We start from the raw sequence: 17199 nt of genomic DNA, 5'->3' as shown, positions 1-17199 counted from the left end.
CGGGGTCTGATTATTTCTTACTCTGTGACCCAGAAACGAAAGAGAGGAGAACAGCAACATCTGCTCGAGGCTTGACTGAAGGCAGCTGAGCTAGCATACTTAGGCCGTCTATAACTAAATACAGCAGATTACAGCCCTGAGGGCCACTTTGAATACAGCACTTACCCAAACAGCAAAGAGACAAATCTCTTTTGTGAAAAAGATATTATTTGAGTACGGTGATAAGCCGTGTAGATATTTAGCGTTCTTGGCCAGAAAGAAGAATGCTCCCCAATCTATTACATCCATTAGACAGAGTGCAGGTACTCTGACTTGCAATGCCAAAAAGATTAATGAAGCATTTAGTAGTTTTATTTTGAGCTGTATCAGTCGGAAGGCTGTGAGGATAGAATGAAGAAGGTGGAGGCCTTTTTTAAATCTTGGACCTTTCAGGTGTAACAACAGAGCAGGTGTCCTTTTTGAGTGCCCCGTCCTCTGACAATTCAGGAAGTGCAGGAGGTGGTAAGGCTGCTCCAGAGCGGTAAAGCGCCCATGCCAGATGGATTTCAAAGTGAGTTTTATAAGGTGTTTGTAGACAAGCTGGCCGGGCCACTCATGGATATGTATAATTACTCATTCCTCCCATCTTCTTTGAGAGAAGCAAATACCTCTCTTCTCCTTAAGAAAAGGAGAATCCCAGAAGATTGCACTTGGTACTGAACATGGATTTTAAAATCCTGTTGAAAATGCTGACATTAAGGCTGGAGAAGGTATTGCCTTTTATTTTAAAGGAGACCAGACAGGTTTTACTAAGGGTCGTAGATCTACCAACAATATTAGAAGAGTATTAAATATGGTCCAAATACGGATCCCAATATAACGGCCCCAGAGGTAGGGTCAGGCAGGAATAAAATTACTCTTTATGCGGATGATGTCCTTCTCTTTTTAACCAATCCAATGACATCTGTGCCCCACTTAATACAAGTGATTAATCTATTTGGTTTGTTTTCAGGGTATAAAATTAATTTTATGAAATCAGGGGCCATGCCTGTGGGGGGTCTTACCAATATGTCCAACTTTGAGGATGGAACCCATTTCTCCTTTCGGTGGTCACAGGGAGGTTTTCTGTTTTTTTATTACCCCAGTTTTCAATTATATAAAGCCAATTGCATGCAGCTGCTAGAGAAAATTAGGCAGGACCTTCGGCACTGGGAAGATCTTCCAATATCTTGGTTGGGTAGAACAGCTTTGGTTAAGATAAATGTTCTTCCTTGCTTATTATATCCCATGAGAATGTTCCCTTTGATGCTGCCAAGGCAAACACCATGCAGACTTTATAGCTGGCTTGGATCTTTTATTTGGCATCATTCCTGGAATGGCGGGACTACCTTACACTGAAAGACTGGAGCGACTGGGCTTATATACCCTTGAGTTTAGAAGACTGAGAGGGGATCTGATTGAGACATATAAGATTATTAAAGGATTGGACACTCTGGAGGCAGGAAACATGTTTCCGCTGATGGGTGAGTGCCGAACCAGAGGACACAGCTTAAAAATACGGGTAGACCATTTAGGACAGAGATGAGGAGAAACTTCTTCACCCAGAGAGTGGGGGCTGTGTGGAATGCTCTGCCCCAGAGGGCAGTGGAGGCCCACTCTCTGGATTCATTTAAGAAAGAGTTGGATAGAGCTCTCAAGGATAGTGGAATCAAGGGTTATGGAGATAAGGCAGGAACAGGATACTGATTAAGGATGATCAGCCATGATCATATTAAATGGTGGTGCAGGCTCAAAGGGCAGAATGGCCTACTCCTGCACCTATTGTCTATTGTCTATTGTCTATCATCAACAGCCTCTTATTAAGATGGATAAATTGCAGCTTTCACAAGAAAGTGGGGGAGGGGTTAGATCTAGATTTTCCGGACTTTAGGAAGTACCAACTAGGTTCCTTGTTATCCTCTGTGGCTGAATGGGGCTGTCGGGATCTGCGATCAATTTGGTTAGACATTGAGGCCTCCCAGACAAAATGCCCCCTCATTAACTTGTTGTTTATGGACAAGATGAGAACTGTTATGGATCACTGTAAAAACCTGATTGTCCTAAATGCAGTTATAGCATGGAGAATGATGCAGCAGCACAAGGGCAATTTACAAAAAACTTCCCCTTTTGCTCCTATAGTAAGAATGCTGGGATTTCAGCCAGATTTGATGGACTCTGGCTTTAAGTTTTGGAAGTCTCCCTGTTTGGGAGATCTATTTGATGAGGAGGTCTATTTGATGAGGAGGTCATGGTGTCCTTCGAACAGCTGTGTTGGAAGTTCGAGCTACCTAGGAAGGATCTCTTCCGTTACTTCTAAGTTAGAGACTTCATACAAAAAAAGACCACATTGATGGTCAATCCTTACAAATCGGACAAGGTAAGGAGAGTGCTCCAGTCAGCGGGCTCCCCTCGGTTAGCTCTCTTTATCACGTGCTAGGTAGTAACGTGGCAAAGGACATGGAGAGGCTATATATGGATTCAAGAATTAGGGGTGGAAATTTCTTTAGAGATGTGGGAAGACATCTGGGAAAATATTAGGAAGATCTCGATTTGTAACAGGACTCAGGCTATTCAACTGAAGGTACTTTATAGGGCCCACTTGGCACCAGAATGGCTTGCGAAGCGTGGAGTATTCCCAATGTGTCCCAAGTGCAAAGTGGAGGTTAGTACTCTTACACATTGCTTGTGGTCATGCCACAAGATTCGCAGGAATTGGGATGACATAACAAGTGCTTTGGCAAAGGTTTTGGGAACTGAAGTTGGGTTGGACCCAGTGTCCCTTCTTTTGGGTCTTCCCTTCCTGGATGTGCATGGGAAGAAATTGTTTAATATCCTTTCTTTCTGATGAGGAAGAACATTTTAATGAACTTGGTGTCGGAAAATCCCCCAGGACTCTGGATGGCATAGGATAGTCATGAAACACATCCCCCTGAACTTCCTTATGAGGATGGTGCATCAGAAAACGGAATTGTTCTATAGAACATAGCGGCCCTTTTTAAATTATAACAATGTAGCCATATTGGCTATACTCTCCAGGCTCTTTGTTTGGCCATGAGGACTGTGCCTGCCGGTTGGGGGCCCCTAAGAGGAAGAATCCCGTACAAATACGGGTCTACTCACTACTGCTCCCAGTGTTGGGGAGCTGTGATGAGATTGCGCTGAGTGTAGTAATTTAATTGAATGTAACTTAAGCTACTTTGTTATAACTCGTATAATTTTATTTCGTCTGTTTATTTATTTTGCTTCTTTCTCCTTGGTTATTTATTGAACTGTAGTTTTTATAGAGTTTTTTTCTATGTTTTGGTAGTCTGTGGAGTAGAGTAGTAGTTTGGTTTAGATTAGATTACATTATTTATAGTGTGGAAACAGGCCCTTCACCCCAACAAATCCACACCGACCCGCTGAAGCGTAACCCACTCAGACCCATTCCTCTACATTTACCTCTTCACCTAACACTTTGGGCAATTTAGCATGGCCAATTCACCTAACTGCACATTTTTGGACTGTGGGGGGAAACCGGAGCATCTGGAGGAAACCCACACAGACACGGGGAGAATGTGCAAACTCCACAGACAGTTGCCTGTGGTGGGAATTGAACCCGGATCTCTGGCACTGTGAGGCAACAGTGCTAACCACTGAGCCACCGTGCTTATTGTCTGGTTTATTTTTCTATTGTTGCTGTTATATTATAAAGTTGTCATACTATTTTGTACTAGTTTTGTAATTTTGTAAAAAACCTAAAATCCTTTTGTTTCAATAAAAATATTTATAAAAAATACTGCAGTTACAGGAGCAAGTCAGAGGCTCAGAATCCTGCAGTGAATAATTCATCTTCTGACACCATCCAGATCATCACATGGGTATTGCCTCCACAAACATTCACTCTGTCCACCAGTGACATCAGTAGCAGCAGTATGTACCATCTATAAGATGCGCTGCAGAAATTCACCAGGGATCCTTAGACAGCACCTTCTAAACTAGAGCCATCTAGCAGGACAAGTGCAAATAAGTCTGGTTAAATATGTGTCTCAGTATTTTGTAAATGTATGACCCATATTTAATTTAACTGCTCCTCACCTCCCCTGTCACACTGGGCATGGTGGTGATTGCGAGAATGGGGTGAGTAGAAAGTTAGACATTGACTGTATAGAATGAAGCTACAGGAACTCTAGCGGTAGCCAGATCTAGAACTACAGTCCAAAACATGGACAGTTCCAACTGCTGTAGAGTAAATGATCACAGCTCTGAATTGATGTGCTATTGATTCACACTCACACAGTTACAGAAGTCTTTGTACAAGCTCAATCAGTCGTACCAACCTAGCTCCTCTCACCTCTAGTCACCCTACTGCCTCCTTCTTTACCTCACAAACCCCTCCAGTACCGTCTATCCTATTCCTTACACACCTACCATGCAAACTACTCACCCACCCTCAACATCAAGCCTGTCTGATGCTGGCTGGACTGATATATCGGATCCCAATCTAGGCCAATGTTTCATTATGTGACCAAGTAACATGTTTATTTTCATGGTACTCCCATGAAGTACCTTGTGGCATTTTATTATGTTGCAGACATGATAAGTATGTTGTTATATGCAATTTGCTGGAAATAGACCAGAGATTAAAAGTAATATGAACAGATATTAATTTTAAAGACAGCAGTTGGATTATTCATGAATTCTAATTAGCTTCGATTTAACGCCTGCTTACATTATGTGGCTGAGAACCAAACTTAGAAAGTTGGGCTATCACAACTATTTCTCTCTGCTTTATAATGCCTAAAATACCATTCTTAATTATAATCCAGACCTCAAAAAACTTTCAATATTTGAAAGTTAAATTCAAAGTGATTTTGACATATCTTTCAAAATGCTATCAATTTCTGAAATGATGCTTTCTACAGAATATGATGTGGAGGTAATTACCGATTTATTCTATTTTGTTCAAAATGCACACAATCTGCTGGCAGTCAATCCATGTAACATTTTATAAATTCCTTCTTTGGAAATAGAACCAGTCCAGCTCAAGATTGGGATGTAGACACCTAACCTCTAACCTCACACCTTTAATGCATTGTCTGAGCTGAGATGTCACCTTGTTCTTTATAAAATCTTAAGTTATCCCGAGAGTATGTTTTGAAAGAATTTCTGGAATTTACATATTAATGAACTGAAACCTGTAATCCATTCTAAAAGATGGAAGTCTTAACAGCAATCTAGGTTTGTTCACTGTATCACATCAGTTGCATGCGTGACACTGTGACCTTTTGCTATAAATTCTGTCTTATGATCTTGCTCCACAGCTACCTGATGAAGGAGCAGCACTCCGAAAGCTCGTCCTTCCAAATAAACCTGTTGGACTATAACCCGGTGTTGTGATTTTTAACTTTTTCCACAGAATAAGAAGTAACAACATTGATTTTTGTGTTTGTTTAGAATTCTTCCAGAATAACAGATTATACTTTGAAGACAGAAAGGAACCCATTCTACCAAACCAAGAACATACGTATACATGGAATATCACAGAAGAAATGGGACCATCAACATCTGATCCTCAATGCCTGACCTACATCTATTCTTCTGATATAGATGTAATAAAAGATTTCCACACTGGATTGATTGGAGCTCTACTAATCTGTAAACCTGGTAATTTTCTTGTTGTATTTTGCTAAAACTTTTATCCATTTACCCTGGACATGCATTTCTGGATCCATGTAGTTTGATGTTCTGGACAATATATAGGTGCTAATTTGCTTGCTGTCTGATTGCTTAATCATCAGTCCCAACGTAGGTTGCTTTCCAGTAGAATGGAGACTAGCAACCTTGGTTTGTGGGAACTCCAAGAGGGGATGTCACTTGAGGGTCTAACAATTCTTTAGCTCTTGTGTTTGAAAGTCTTTAACAACAATAGGTTGTATGTTTAACATGTAAGAAACATTCCATTGGGCTTCACAGAGGCAAAAAGAAGAAACAAAGGCGGAGATAATGGTAAGAATAATGAAAAGCTCAATCGATAAGGTAAAGCTATTGTTTTATGAAGATCTTAAATCAGGCAAGGAAAAAGACAAGATCGAGGAATCATTATAGAGTGTGAAAATGGGTGACTAAAGGAAATCACTCGTTAGGGAAGACAAAAGCTGAACAAGGTACTGAAACCAAAAGAAGGGAAGGTTTTTATTGGGGGGAGATAGTGTGAAAGCACAGATGGCATGAGATGGTAGTAGTGAAAGAGACTACAAGTTGGTATGGCTATGGATTGGGGCAACTGGAAACAGGGCACAAGAATGTTGTCTTAAATGTATTATTAAACCATCTACTTACAGGACTTTTGGATGAATACTTTATGGCAGTATGATTTAGTTGTATAGGGTGTGTGGGGGAGGAAGTCTTGAAGATGAATACTTTTGGAATGAGAATCATTAGTGTATTCTTGTGATGGGACGCTGAAGGGAATTGTTGAGATTGCTGAGGGAGTAGGGGGGAATGGACCATTTTTAAGAGATACAGGAGAGATAATATAGCATGCATTATCCCTCCATTTTTTTGTGCATGTGGTATTACTTTGATTGCCACTACTGACATGTCATGGTATCTCCCTTCTCTGCCAACATGTTGTAGAGAGCAAAGGCTGTTTGACGTGGATTGCTGTTACAAATTATTTGCTTGAAACTATTCTAGGGTCTGTTTAATGATCAATGGTCAAAATTTTCATTTTAATGTGCTTGTGGGATGTGGGTGTCACTGACGCCAGCCTCTGTCCACCACCTGCTGGATAGTGACCCTGGGCTGCTTTTACAAGGTGCTGGGGAATGGTATATTCCTCCTTGTGAATACAGGCGATTGTGTCCATAAGGTACACTGGCTCAGTAGTTAGCACTGCTGCCTCACAGCGTCAGCATTTGATTCCAGCCTCAGGCGACTGTCTGTGTGGAGTTTGCACATTCTCCTCGTATCTGTGTGGGTTTCTTCTTGGTGCTCTGGTTTCCTCCCACAATCAAAGATATGCCAATTAGGTGAATTGACCATGCTAAATTGCCCATAGTATTCAGGGATGTGTAGGTTAGATGCATTAGTCAGGGGTAAATGTAGAGTAATAGGGTAGGGGAATGGGTCTAGGTGGATTACTCTTTTGATTGTCCATCTGGACTTGTTGGGCCAAATGGCCTGTTTCCACACTGTAGGGATTCTATAATAATTCTCAGGTAGACAAGCTAACTGATGTGGTCAGATGGGCAGCTCATTAATCATACTAAGTTTCAGTGTGGGAGTTAAAAGTGCCTGTGGTCTAAAACTGATAACATTAGAGCCGACTCTTGTTAAGCCTACCTTCTCCATTCACCTGATTCATGTGCTGAGTTAGCAATAAGGTGAAGTTGTTGAAAGTGAGGACAAACTGGGAGCTGAAGAACAAATCAAATGAAATGCAAGTGGTGCCACATCTGTGGGGTGGGCACCAATATTTTTGCGGGAAGTTTGCTAGAGCCCTTTGGGAGCATTTAAACTAGATTGACAGGGGGATGGGAACCAGAGCTACAGGTCAGATGATGAAGTAGGTGGTGAACAGCCAGATATAGCGTGCAGAGTGTCTGTGAGGAGGGATGGGCACTCGATAGAGCAAAGTTGCAGTCAGTGTGATGGATTGAGGTGTGTCTATTTTAATGCAAGAAGTATCAGGAATAAGGATGATGAATGTGAAGCATAGACCAGTATTTGGAACTATGAAGCTGTGGTCATCACAGAGACTTGGATATCACAAGGGCAGGAATGGCTGTTGGATGTTGCAGGGTTTAGATGTTTCAAAAGGAATTGGGGGTGGGGGGTAAAAGAGGTGGAAGAGTGGCATTGCTAATCAGAGATAGTATCACAGCTGCAGAAAGGGAGGTCGTTGAAGAGGGTTTGTCAACAGAGTCAGTATGGGTGGAAGACAGAAACCGGAAAGGAGCAGTCACTTTATTGGGAATTTTCTACAGACGCCCCAATAGCAATAGAGATGTTGTGGATAACATTAAAAGGCAGATTTTGGAAAGGTGCAGAAGTGACAGGATTGTTGTCATGGGTGACTTTAACTTCCCTAATATTGATTGGAGCCTCCCTAGATCAAATAGATTGGATGGAGCAGTTTTTGTGAGATGTGTCCAGGAAAGGTTCCTGACTTAATATGTCAGGACTAGAGGGGAGGCCATATTGGATTTGGTATTTGGCAATGAACCATGCCAGGTGTCAGATCTCTCGGTGGGACAGCATTTTGGTGATAGTGATCACAACTCCCTCACCTTCACTGTACTAATGGCGAAGGATTGGAACAGATGGTATGGGAAAGTATTTAATTGGGAGAGGGGGAGCTAAAATGCTATTAGTAGGATCCAGAGTGCGTAAATTAGAAACAGATGTTCGCAAGGAAATGCATAACAGAAATGTGGACGTTATCTAGGAAGCACCTGCTGATAGTGCTGGACAGGTTTGTCCCACTGAGGCAAGGAAGGGATGATAGGATGAAGGAACCTTGGGTGACAAAGGATGTTGAACATCTAGTCAAGAGGAAAAAGGAAGTTTACTTAAGGTTGAGAGGGCAACGATCAGCCAGGGCTCTATGGTTACAAGGTAGCCAGGAAGGAACTGAAGAATGGACTTACGAGAGCTAGAAGGGGACATGAAAAAGCTTTAGCGGGTAGAGTCAAAGAGATGTACAGCATGGAAACAGACCCTTCGGTCCAACCCGTCCATGCTGACCAGCTATCCCAACCCAATCTAGTCCCACCTGCCAGCAGCTGGCCCATATTCCTCCAAACCCTTCCTATTCATATCCCCAACCAAATGCCTTTCAAATGTAGCAATTGTACCAGCCTCCACCACTTCCTCTGGCAGCTCATTCCATACATGTAGCACCCTCTGTGTGAAAAAGTTGCCCCGTAGGTCTCTTTTATATCTTTCTCCTCTCACCTCTAGGTCTGGACTCCCCGACCCCAGGGAAAAGACTTTGTCTATTTATCCTAACCATGCCCCTCATAGTTTTGTAAACCTCTATAAGGTCACCCCCCCCAGGCTACGACACTCCAGGGAAAACAGCCCCAGCCTGTTCATAATCTCCCTATAGTTCAAATCCACCAAACCTGGCATTATCCTTGTAAATCTTTTCTGAATCCTTTCAAGTTTCACAACATCTTTCCAATAGGAAGGAGACCCGAATTGCACGCAATATTCCAACAATGGCCTAACCAATGTCCTGTACAGCTGCAACATGACCTCCCAACTCCTGTACTCAATACTCTGACCAATAAAGGAAAGCGTTCCAAACACCTTCTTCTTTATCGTATCTACCTGCGACTCTACTTTCAAGGAGCTGTGAACCTGCACTCCAAGGTGTCTTTGTTCAGCAATGCTCCCTAGGACCTTACCATTAAGTGTATAAGTCCTGCTAAGATTTGTTTTCCAAAAATGCAGCACTTCGCATTTACCTGAGTTAAACTCCATCTGCCACTTCTCAGCCCATTGGCCCATCTGGTCAAGATCCTGTTGTAATCTGAGTTAACCTACTTCGCTGTCCACTACACCTCCAATTTTGGTGTCATCTGCAAACATACTGACTGTACCTCATATGCTCGCATCAAAATCATTTATGTAAATGACAAAAAGTAGAGGACCCAGCACCAATCCTTGTGGCACTCCACTGGTCACAGGCCTCCAGTCTGAAAACCAACCCTCCATCACCACCCTCTGTCTTTTACCTTTGAGCCAGTTCTGTATCCAAATGGCTAGTTATCCCTGTATTCTGAGAGATCTAACCTTGCTAATCAGTCTCCCATGGGGAACCTTGTCGCCCGTCTTACTGAAGTCCATATAGATCACATCTACTGCTCTGCCCTCATCAATCCTCTTTGTTACTTCTTCAAAAAACTCAATCAAGTTTGTGAGACATAATTTCCCACACATAAAGCCATGTTGACTATCCCTAATCAGTCCTTGCCTTTCCAAATAAATGTCCTGTCCCTCAGGATTCCTTCCAACAACTTTGTCCACCACCGACATCAGGCTCACTGGTCTATAGGTCCCTGGCTTGTCCTTACCGCCCTCTTAAACTGTGGCACCACGTTTGCCAACTTCCAGTCTTCCGGTACCTCACCTGTGACTATTGATGATACAAATATCTCAGCAAGAGGTCCAGCAATCACTTCTCTAGCTTCCCACAGAGTTCTAGGTTACACCTGATCAGGTCCTGGGGATTTATCCACCTTTATGCATTTCAAGACTTCCAGCACTTCCTCCTATGTAATATTGACATTTTGCAAGATGTCACCACCTATTTCCCTACAGTCTATATCTTCCATATCCTTTTCCAAAGTAAATACTGATGCAAAATACTCATTTAGTATCTCCCCCATTTTCTCCGGCTCCACACAAAGGCGGCCTTGCTGATTTTTGAGGAGACCTATTCTCTCCCTAGTTACCCTTTTGTCCTTAATGTATTTGTAAAAACCCTTTGGATTCTCTTTAATTCTATTTGCCAAAGCTATCTCATGTCCCCTTTTTGCCCTCTTGATTTCCCTCTTAAGTAAACTCCTACTGCCTTTATACTCTTCTAAGGATTCACTCAATCTATCCTGTCTATACCTTACATATGTATGCTTCCTTCATTTTCTTAACCAAATCCTCAATTTCTTTAGTCATCCAGTATTCCCTATACCTACCAGCCTTCCCTTTCACCCTAATAGGAATAGACTTTCTCTTGACTCTCGTTATTTCATTTCTGAAGACTTCCCATTTTCCAGCCATCCCTTTACCTGCGAACATCTGCCCCCAATCAGCTTTTGAAAGTTTTTGCCTAATACCGTCAAAATTGGCCTTTCTCCAATTTAGAACTTCAACTTTTAGATCTGGTCTATCCTTTTCCACCACTATTTTAAATCTAATAGCATTATGGTCGCTGGCCCCAAAGTGCTCCCCCAAGACACCTCGGTCACCTGCCCTCCCTTATTTCCCAAGAGTAGGTCAAACTTTGCACCTTCTCTTGTAGGTACATCTACATACTGAATCAGAAACTTTTCTTGTACACACTTAACAAATTCCTCTCCATCTAAACCCTGAACACTATGGCAGTCCCAGTCTATGTTTGGAAAGTTAAAATCCCCTACCATAACCACCCTATTTTCTTACAGATAGCTGAGATCTCCTTACAAGTTTGTTTCTCAATTTCCCTCTGACTATTAGGGGGTCTATAATACAATCCCAATAAAATGATAATCCCTTTCTTATTTCTCAGTTCCACCCAAATAACATTTTCTCTATCTCGCTCTCTCTCTCTCTTTCTCTTCTCCCTTTGAAAACTGCTGTTGTTTTGACTTATTTTTCCAAAGTTCCAAAACAATGCAACAGCATACAAGACAGTATTTGCTGTTCCTGGAATTTGAGGAAATCACCTCCAGCACCTAAAATACCTTTAAAAAGGACCAGCTGTTACAGCCAGAAATTTTTCTCATCCTCCATCTTGGATTGCCCAGTATGCTTAAGGAAAACCCTAAGGCATTCTACACTTAGGTGAGGAACAAGAGCATGGCCAGAGTGAGAGTAGGACTGATCAGGGATGATGGAGGGAACTTGTGCTGGGAGACCAAGGAGGTAGGGGAGGTCCTTAATGAACACTTTGCTTCAGTATTCACTACTGAGAGGGACCTTGTCATTTCTGAGGACAGCGTGAAAAAGACTAATACACTCAAACAGGTTGATGTTAAGAAGGAGGATGTGCTGAAAATTTTGAAGACATAAGGATAGATAAATCCTCTGGGCCAGACAGGATATACCCTAGATTACTACAGGAAGGGAGGGAAGAAATTGCTACACCTTTGGCGATGATTATTGTGTCCTCACTAGCCATTGGAGAAGTGCCAGATGATTAGAGGGTGGCAAATGTTATTCCCTTGTTCAAGAAAGGTAATAGGGATAATCCTGGGAATTACAGACCAGTTAGTCTCACGTCTACGGTGGGCAAAGTATTGGAGAGAATTCGAAGAGACAGGATTTATGATTACTTGGAAAGCCATAGTTTGATTAGAAATAGTCAGCATGGCTTTGTGAGGGGCAGGTCATGCCTCACAAACCTTATTAAATTCTTTGAGAATATGACAAAATACATTGATGAAGGTAGAGCAATGGATGTGGTGTACATGGATTTTAGCAAGGTGTTTGAAAAGGTTCCCCATGGTAGGCTCATTCAGAAAGTAAGGAGGCATGGGATACAGGGAATTTGACTGTCTGGATACAGAATTGGCTGACTCATAGAAGACCGAGGGTGGTGGTCGATGGAAATTATTCAACCTGGAGCTTGGAAATTATTCAACCTGGAGCTTGGATTGCCCAGTATGCTTAAGTGGTGTTCCACAGGGATCAGTTCTGGGACCACTGCTCTTTGTGAATTTTATAAATGACTTAGATGAGGAAGTATAAGGGTGAGTTAGTAACTTTGCCAATGATATGAAAGTTGGTGAAGTTGTGGATAGTGTGGAGGGCTGTTGTAGATTGCAACAGGACATTGACATTATGCAGAGCTGGGCTGAGAAGTGGCAGATGGAGTTTAACCTGGAAAGGTGTGAAGTGATTTACTTTGGAAAGTTGAATTTGTATACAAAATACAGGATTAAAGGCAGGATTCTTGATAGTGTGGAGGATGTCCATAGATCCCTCAAAGTTGCCACCCAAATTGATAGGTTTGTTAAGAAGGCATATCGTGTGTTGGCTTTCATTAGCAGGGGGATTGAGTTTTAGAGCTATATGCTGCAGCTCTATCGAGCCCTGGTTAGCCCACAGTTGGAATATTGTGTTCAATTCTGGTCGCCTTATTATAGGAAAGACGTAGAAGCTTTAGAGAGGGTGCAGAGGAGATTTACCAGGATGCTGCCTAGATTGGAGGGCATGTCTTATGAAGAAAGTTCGAGGGAGCTAGGGCTTTTCTCATTGAAGTGAAGAAGGTTGAGAGGTGGCTTGATAGATGTGTACAAGATAATGAGAGGCATAGATAGAGTGGATAACCAGAGACTTTCTCCCATGGCAGAAATGTCAATCATGAGGGGGCATAATTGTAAGGTGATTTGAGGAAGGTTTAGGGGAGTTGTGGCAGCCAGTCTTTTCAAAGTTTGAGAGGGCAAACTGTAGGGCCACCATTGATTCACCTAACTTTGAACTATACTAAGTCCAGAGGTGAAAGGAGAGTTTAGCTTGTATTTGGCAACCAACAGTAGATTTGCATCTGATATCTTTGTGGATAAATACAAAACCTCTGTGGGGGTTCTCTTGTCTTAATGCCACAATATATCAGAAGATTAGCAGAACCCTCAGGTGTTGAGTAAGTGGTCATTTATGTGTCTCTGTCAGTCCTACAGTAAGGTCATAGCAAGAGATCAGAGGAGATAAAAGAAATTCCAGATGGTTATGTGATATGCAGATGAAAACATTCCCAAATTTAATTCCTGAGTTATGCTAATTTAGCTAGGCAGAATTTGAGGCATTTCACGCAGAGGGTGGTGCATGTATCTAATGAGCTGCCAGAGAGAGTGGTGGAGGCTGGTACAATTGCAACATTTAAAAGGCATCTGGATGAGTATATGAATAGGAAGGGGTTGGAGGGATGTGGGCCGAGTGCTGTCAGGTGGGATTGAGATATTTGGTCGGTATGGGCGGGTTGAACCGTAGGGGCTGTTTCTGTGCTATACATCTCTATGACTCTATTGTCAGAGGTCGGTTCTTTAGATAGAGAGTGGTGGGTGCATGGAATGCACTGCCAGCAGTGGTGGTTGAGTCAGATATGTTAGACACATTTCAGTAATTCTTGGGTAGGCACATGGAAGATAGTACAATAAAGGGGATGTAGATTAGTCTGATCTTAGAGTAGGATAAAAGGTCGGCACAACATCAAGGGCCGAAGGGCTTTTACTGTGCTGTTCTGTTCTATGTTCTATATTTCATCAATCACAATAACAGTGTTGTTCCTTCTCTCTTTAGGTAGTTTGAGAAAGAATGGAAAGCAAAATGATTTTAGAGAAGAATTTGTTTTATTATTTTCAATATTTGATGAAAGTAAGAGCTGGTATGCGTACACAGAAAAGGCTCCAATCAAAATGTACTCCATCAATGGATTTACAAATGGCACCTTACCAGGTACATACTGCAAAGAGATTACTGTATGCTGACAGATAATTGCAGCCGTAACAGATTTCAAATTCATTACAAATGTAGAACTTTAGCTGAAATGACTGCAATAGTCTAAATGCAGCTCCAGTACCAATTTAATCACGATTTGGTAGCCTGTCTGCGATCTGGCAGCCAGTCTTTTCAATATTTCAGAGGGCAAACTGTTGGGCTACCAACAGTAAGTCATTGATATACTTAACTTTGAACTATACTAAGTCCAGGGGTGAAAGGACAGCTTAACTTGCATTTGGCAACCAACAATAGATTTGCATCTAATATCTTTGTGGATAAATACAAAACTTCTGTGGGGGTTCTCTTGTCCTAATACCACAGTATCATCAAAGATTAGCAGAACCCTCAGATGTTGAGTAAACGGTCATTTATGTGTTTCTGTTCAGTCGTGCAGTAATGTCGTAGCAAGAGATCAGAGGAGGGAAGTGTTCACAAAGGAAATTCCAGATGGTTATGTGATATACAGGCAAACAAATTCCCAAATTTCCGAGTTGTGCTAGCTTAGCTAGGCAGAATTTGAGGCATTTTAACTGATCTCAGTGTGCTGAGAAAATGTGTTTCTTGATAGAAAATGAAAACCAGAAGAAAGAAATGAAATACCTACCATTTGTTATCAGCAATTTATGGAAGGTGCCTCATTAAATCATCAAACACCAATTTCACCCATCTTGGGTTACAAGATGGAGAATATCTGGGGCAGGCACAGGAAAATCTCTAACAAGTAGAAGAATTGTAGCAGTCAATGCATTTGTCCAATAGAGTTGGAGAGAAAATTGATGGGGGGAAGGAATGAAAAGGAGGCAAAACAATTGCAAATTAACTTCTTAAATAAAAAAACAGAAAGTACTGTAGAAACTCAGCAGATCTGTGGAGAGAGAAAAAAACAGTTAACATTTAGAGTCCTATATTCTTTATCCAAGTATTTAACCTTAATGCTCTCACTATTTTGCACCTGGCAGGCTTTTCAGAACAACAGCAAGTTCAAGATGGTTCTTACTCCCTCAACCAACCTCGTTCATACTTATATATACAGATTGAACTAACCAGCCACGGACAGTTTACGCATGTTGTTTTGTAACTTTGAATGATAACAAATTTTTTTATTTCGCAGAAAGTAATTGTAGAGGTTTGTAGCATGGAAACTTGTCCATGCCATTCAGGTTTGGCAAGTAATCTGGCCCCAATTGCCTGCATTTGGCCCATATCCCTCCCTACCTATCCCATCCATGTACTGTCCAAATGTTTCTTAAATGACAAAATTGTACTCGCCTCCACCACTACCTCTGACAGCCTGTTCCAGACACTCACCACCCTCTGTGTGAAAGTTATGGAGCCATTTAATATTCCAACAAACCACTGTACATTTCTCTCATGAATCTATAACCAAAGATTTTCAAAGGTGGCATGGAGAAATGGAGGAACTTTGTGGATAATGATGGAAGTTAGGGTTTTCACTGTGAAGTCACAGTGCTCCACTTCTATAACACTTTGGCCTTCCATCTTCCCCAGCAAGGTTCTTATTATCAATGGTTACTCATGAATTCCTGGAATTATAATGATGTTTGTTCAGCAGTCTATAATCATTTTTCTCCCACAGGTTATTAGTAAATATAGAGTTAATGGACCCTCCACGTTTTGAAGTCAACTATTTTTCTCTGAGAATTGTGCCTGTCTCCAGCGTTACAAGTTGGATGTTGGATAACTGTTATTGAAGTTCAAGCCTCTCCTCTGGTTACTCAACCTGTTGGTTGAAAAGGCAGTGTTCCTAGAAGCAAGGAGCCATCTTGTCATAAGGATCTTTACCAGGAAGGCTAACAACAGCCTTTTTTTCCCCAGCTCATAAATTAGTTGCTCTTGCCACAAGATTTCTCCCAGTATCGCTGACATGTATCTGTGCAAGTGTGAACAAAGCTTTCCATCGTCACTTGACAGGCTTAGCTTTGAGATGACCAATTCCTTGGATTCTAAACAGGGCTCATTGGTATTGCAAATGACAGTTTACGCTTACTATTATTGTAAATTTTGGTAGAAAGGCAATGTCTGACAAAAATATGTTTCAGTCCTGAACATTAGATGTCCTAAACAAAATCTCACATTGAGAGAGACTATCACATTTCTAGGAAGGTTTTATATCTCTTGAAAGAATAGGTTAAAAATTAAAGTGTCAAAGGATTGCTAAATATTGTGATATTTTAGTAGTGCAATTAGTTGGGGGAGATATTTATTCTCTATATTGTTTCTATTACAGAACTTAATGTATGTACTCATGATGCCATTACATGGCATTTAATTGGAATGAGCTTGGATCCTGAAATCTTCTCTATTCATTTCAATGGTCAAGTCCTATTGCAGAATAATCACAGAGTGTCATCTATTGGCCTGACACCAGGCTCATCTGTCACAGCTCAGATGTCTCCTACTCAAGTTGGAAAATGGCTGCTCTCTTCTCAAGTGCAACATCATCGCATGGGTAAATAAAAAATGAAATATTCAAGTTTTGAATGATATTTTTTATTGAAATAATGCTTTGTGAAAGGAGTTATGTTCATGATAGTGACATATTACTAAATTAGGTAATTAACCACTTCCTAATTTTTCTAATCTTAATTCAAGTGTACGATAGGTAAGAGTTTAGAGAAAGATAGCAAGTGCTTTATGAAATTGTAATTGGTTCCAAGGTTAGGAGGTCTATGTGCAGCTAAAACATCTCATCCATAGATTTCTCAAAGTTCCTTTGATTTTTCATGCTGTCCTTCAGCATTGAGATACTGGAGCAGAATTAGACATTTGGTGTACTGAGTCTGCTTTGTCATATAATCATAGCTCATATATTTCTCAACCACACTCTCTTGCCTTATACCAATAACCCTTGATCCCTTTACTAACCAATAACCTATCTTTCTCTGTCTTAAAAACATTTAATGACTTCATCTCCACAGCCCTCAGCAGCAATGAATTCCACAGAGTCACCATCCTCTGGCTGAAGAGATT

General features: G+C 41.3%; 1 protein-coding gene across 1 annotated transcript in view; it reads left to right on the top strand.

The window, feature by feature from the left end:
* Window positions 1–17199, top strand: part of f5 (coagulation factor V) — a 119317-nt gene that overhangs the window by 22151 nt on the left and 79967 nt on the right. The window contains exons 4-6 of the mRNA XM_043700875.2: window positions 5455–5664; window positions 14008–14163; window positions 16457–16678. Coding sequence (XP_043556810.2) covers window positions 5455–5664; window positions 14008–14163; window positions 16457–16678 — 588 coding nt within the window. The remainder of the gene's footprint in view (window positions 1–5454; window positions 5665–14007; window positions 14164–16456; window positions 16679–17199) is intronic.

Source organism: Chiloscyllium plagiosum, unplaced genomic scaffold, assembly GCF_037043375.1.
Source record: "Chiloscyllium plagiosum isolate Xiang-an unplaced genomic scaffold, Cpla_swu_hap1 HiC_scaffold_12, whole genome shotgun sequence".
Lineage (NCBI taxonomy): Eukaryota > Metazoa > Chordata > Chondrichthyes > Orectolobiformes > Hemiscylliidae > Chiloscyllium > Chiloscyllium plagiosum.
The sequence above is the reverse complement of the archived record's forward strand: the minus strand, read 5'-3'. Positions and strand labels throughout refer to the sequence as shown.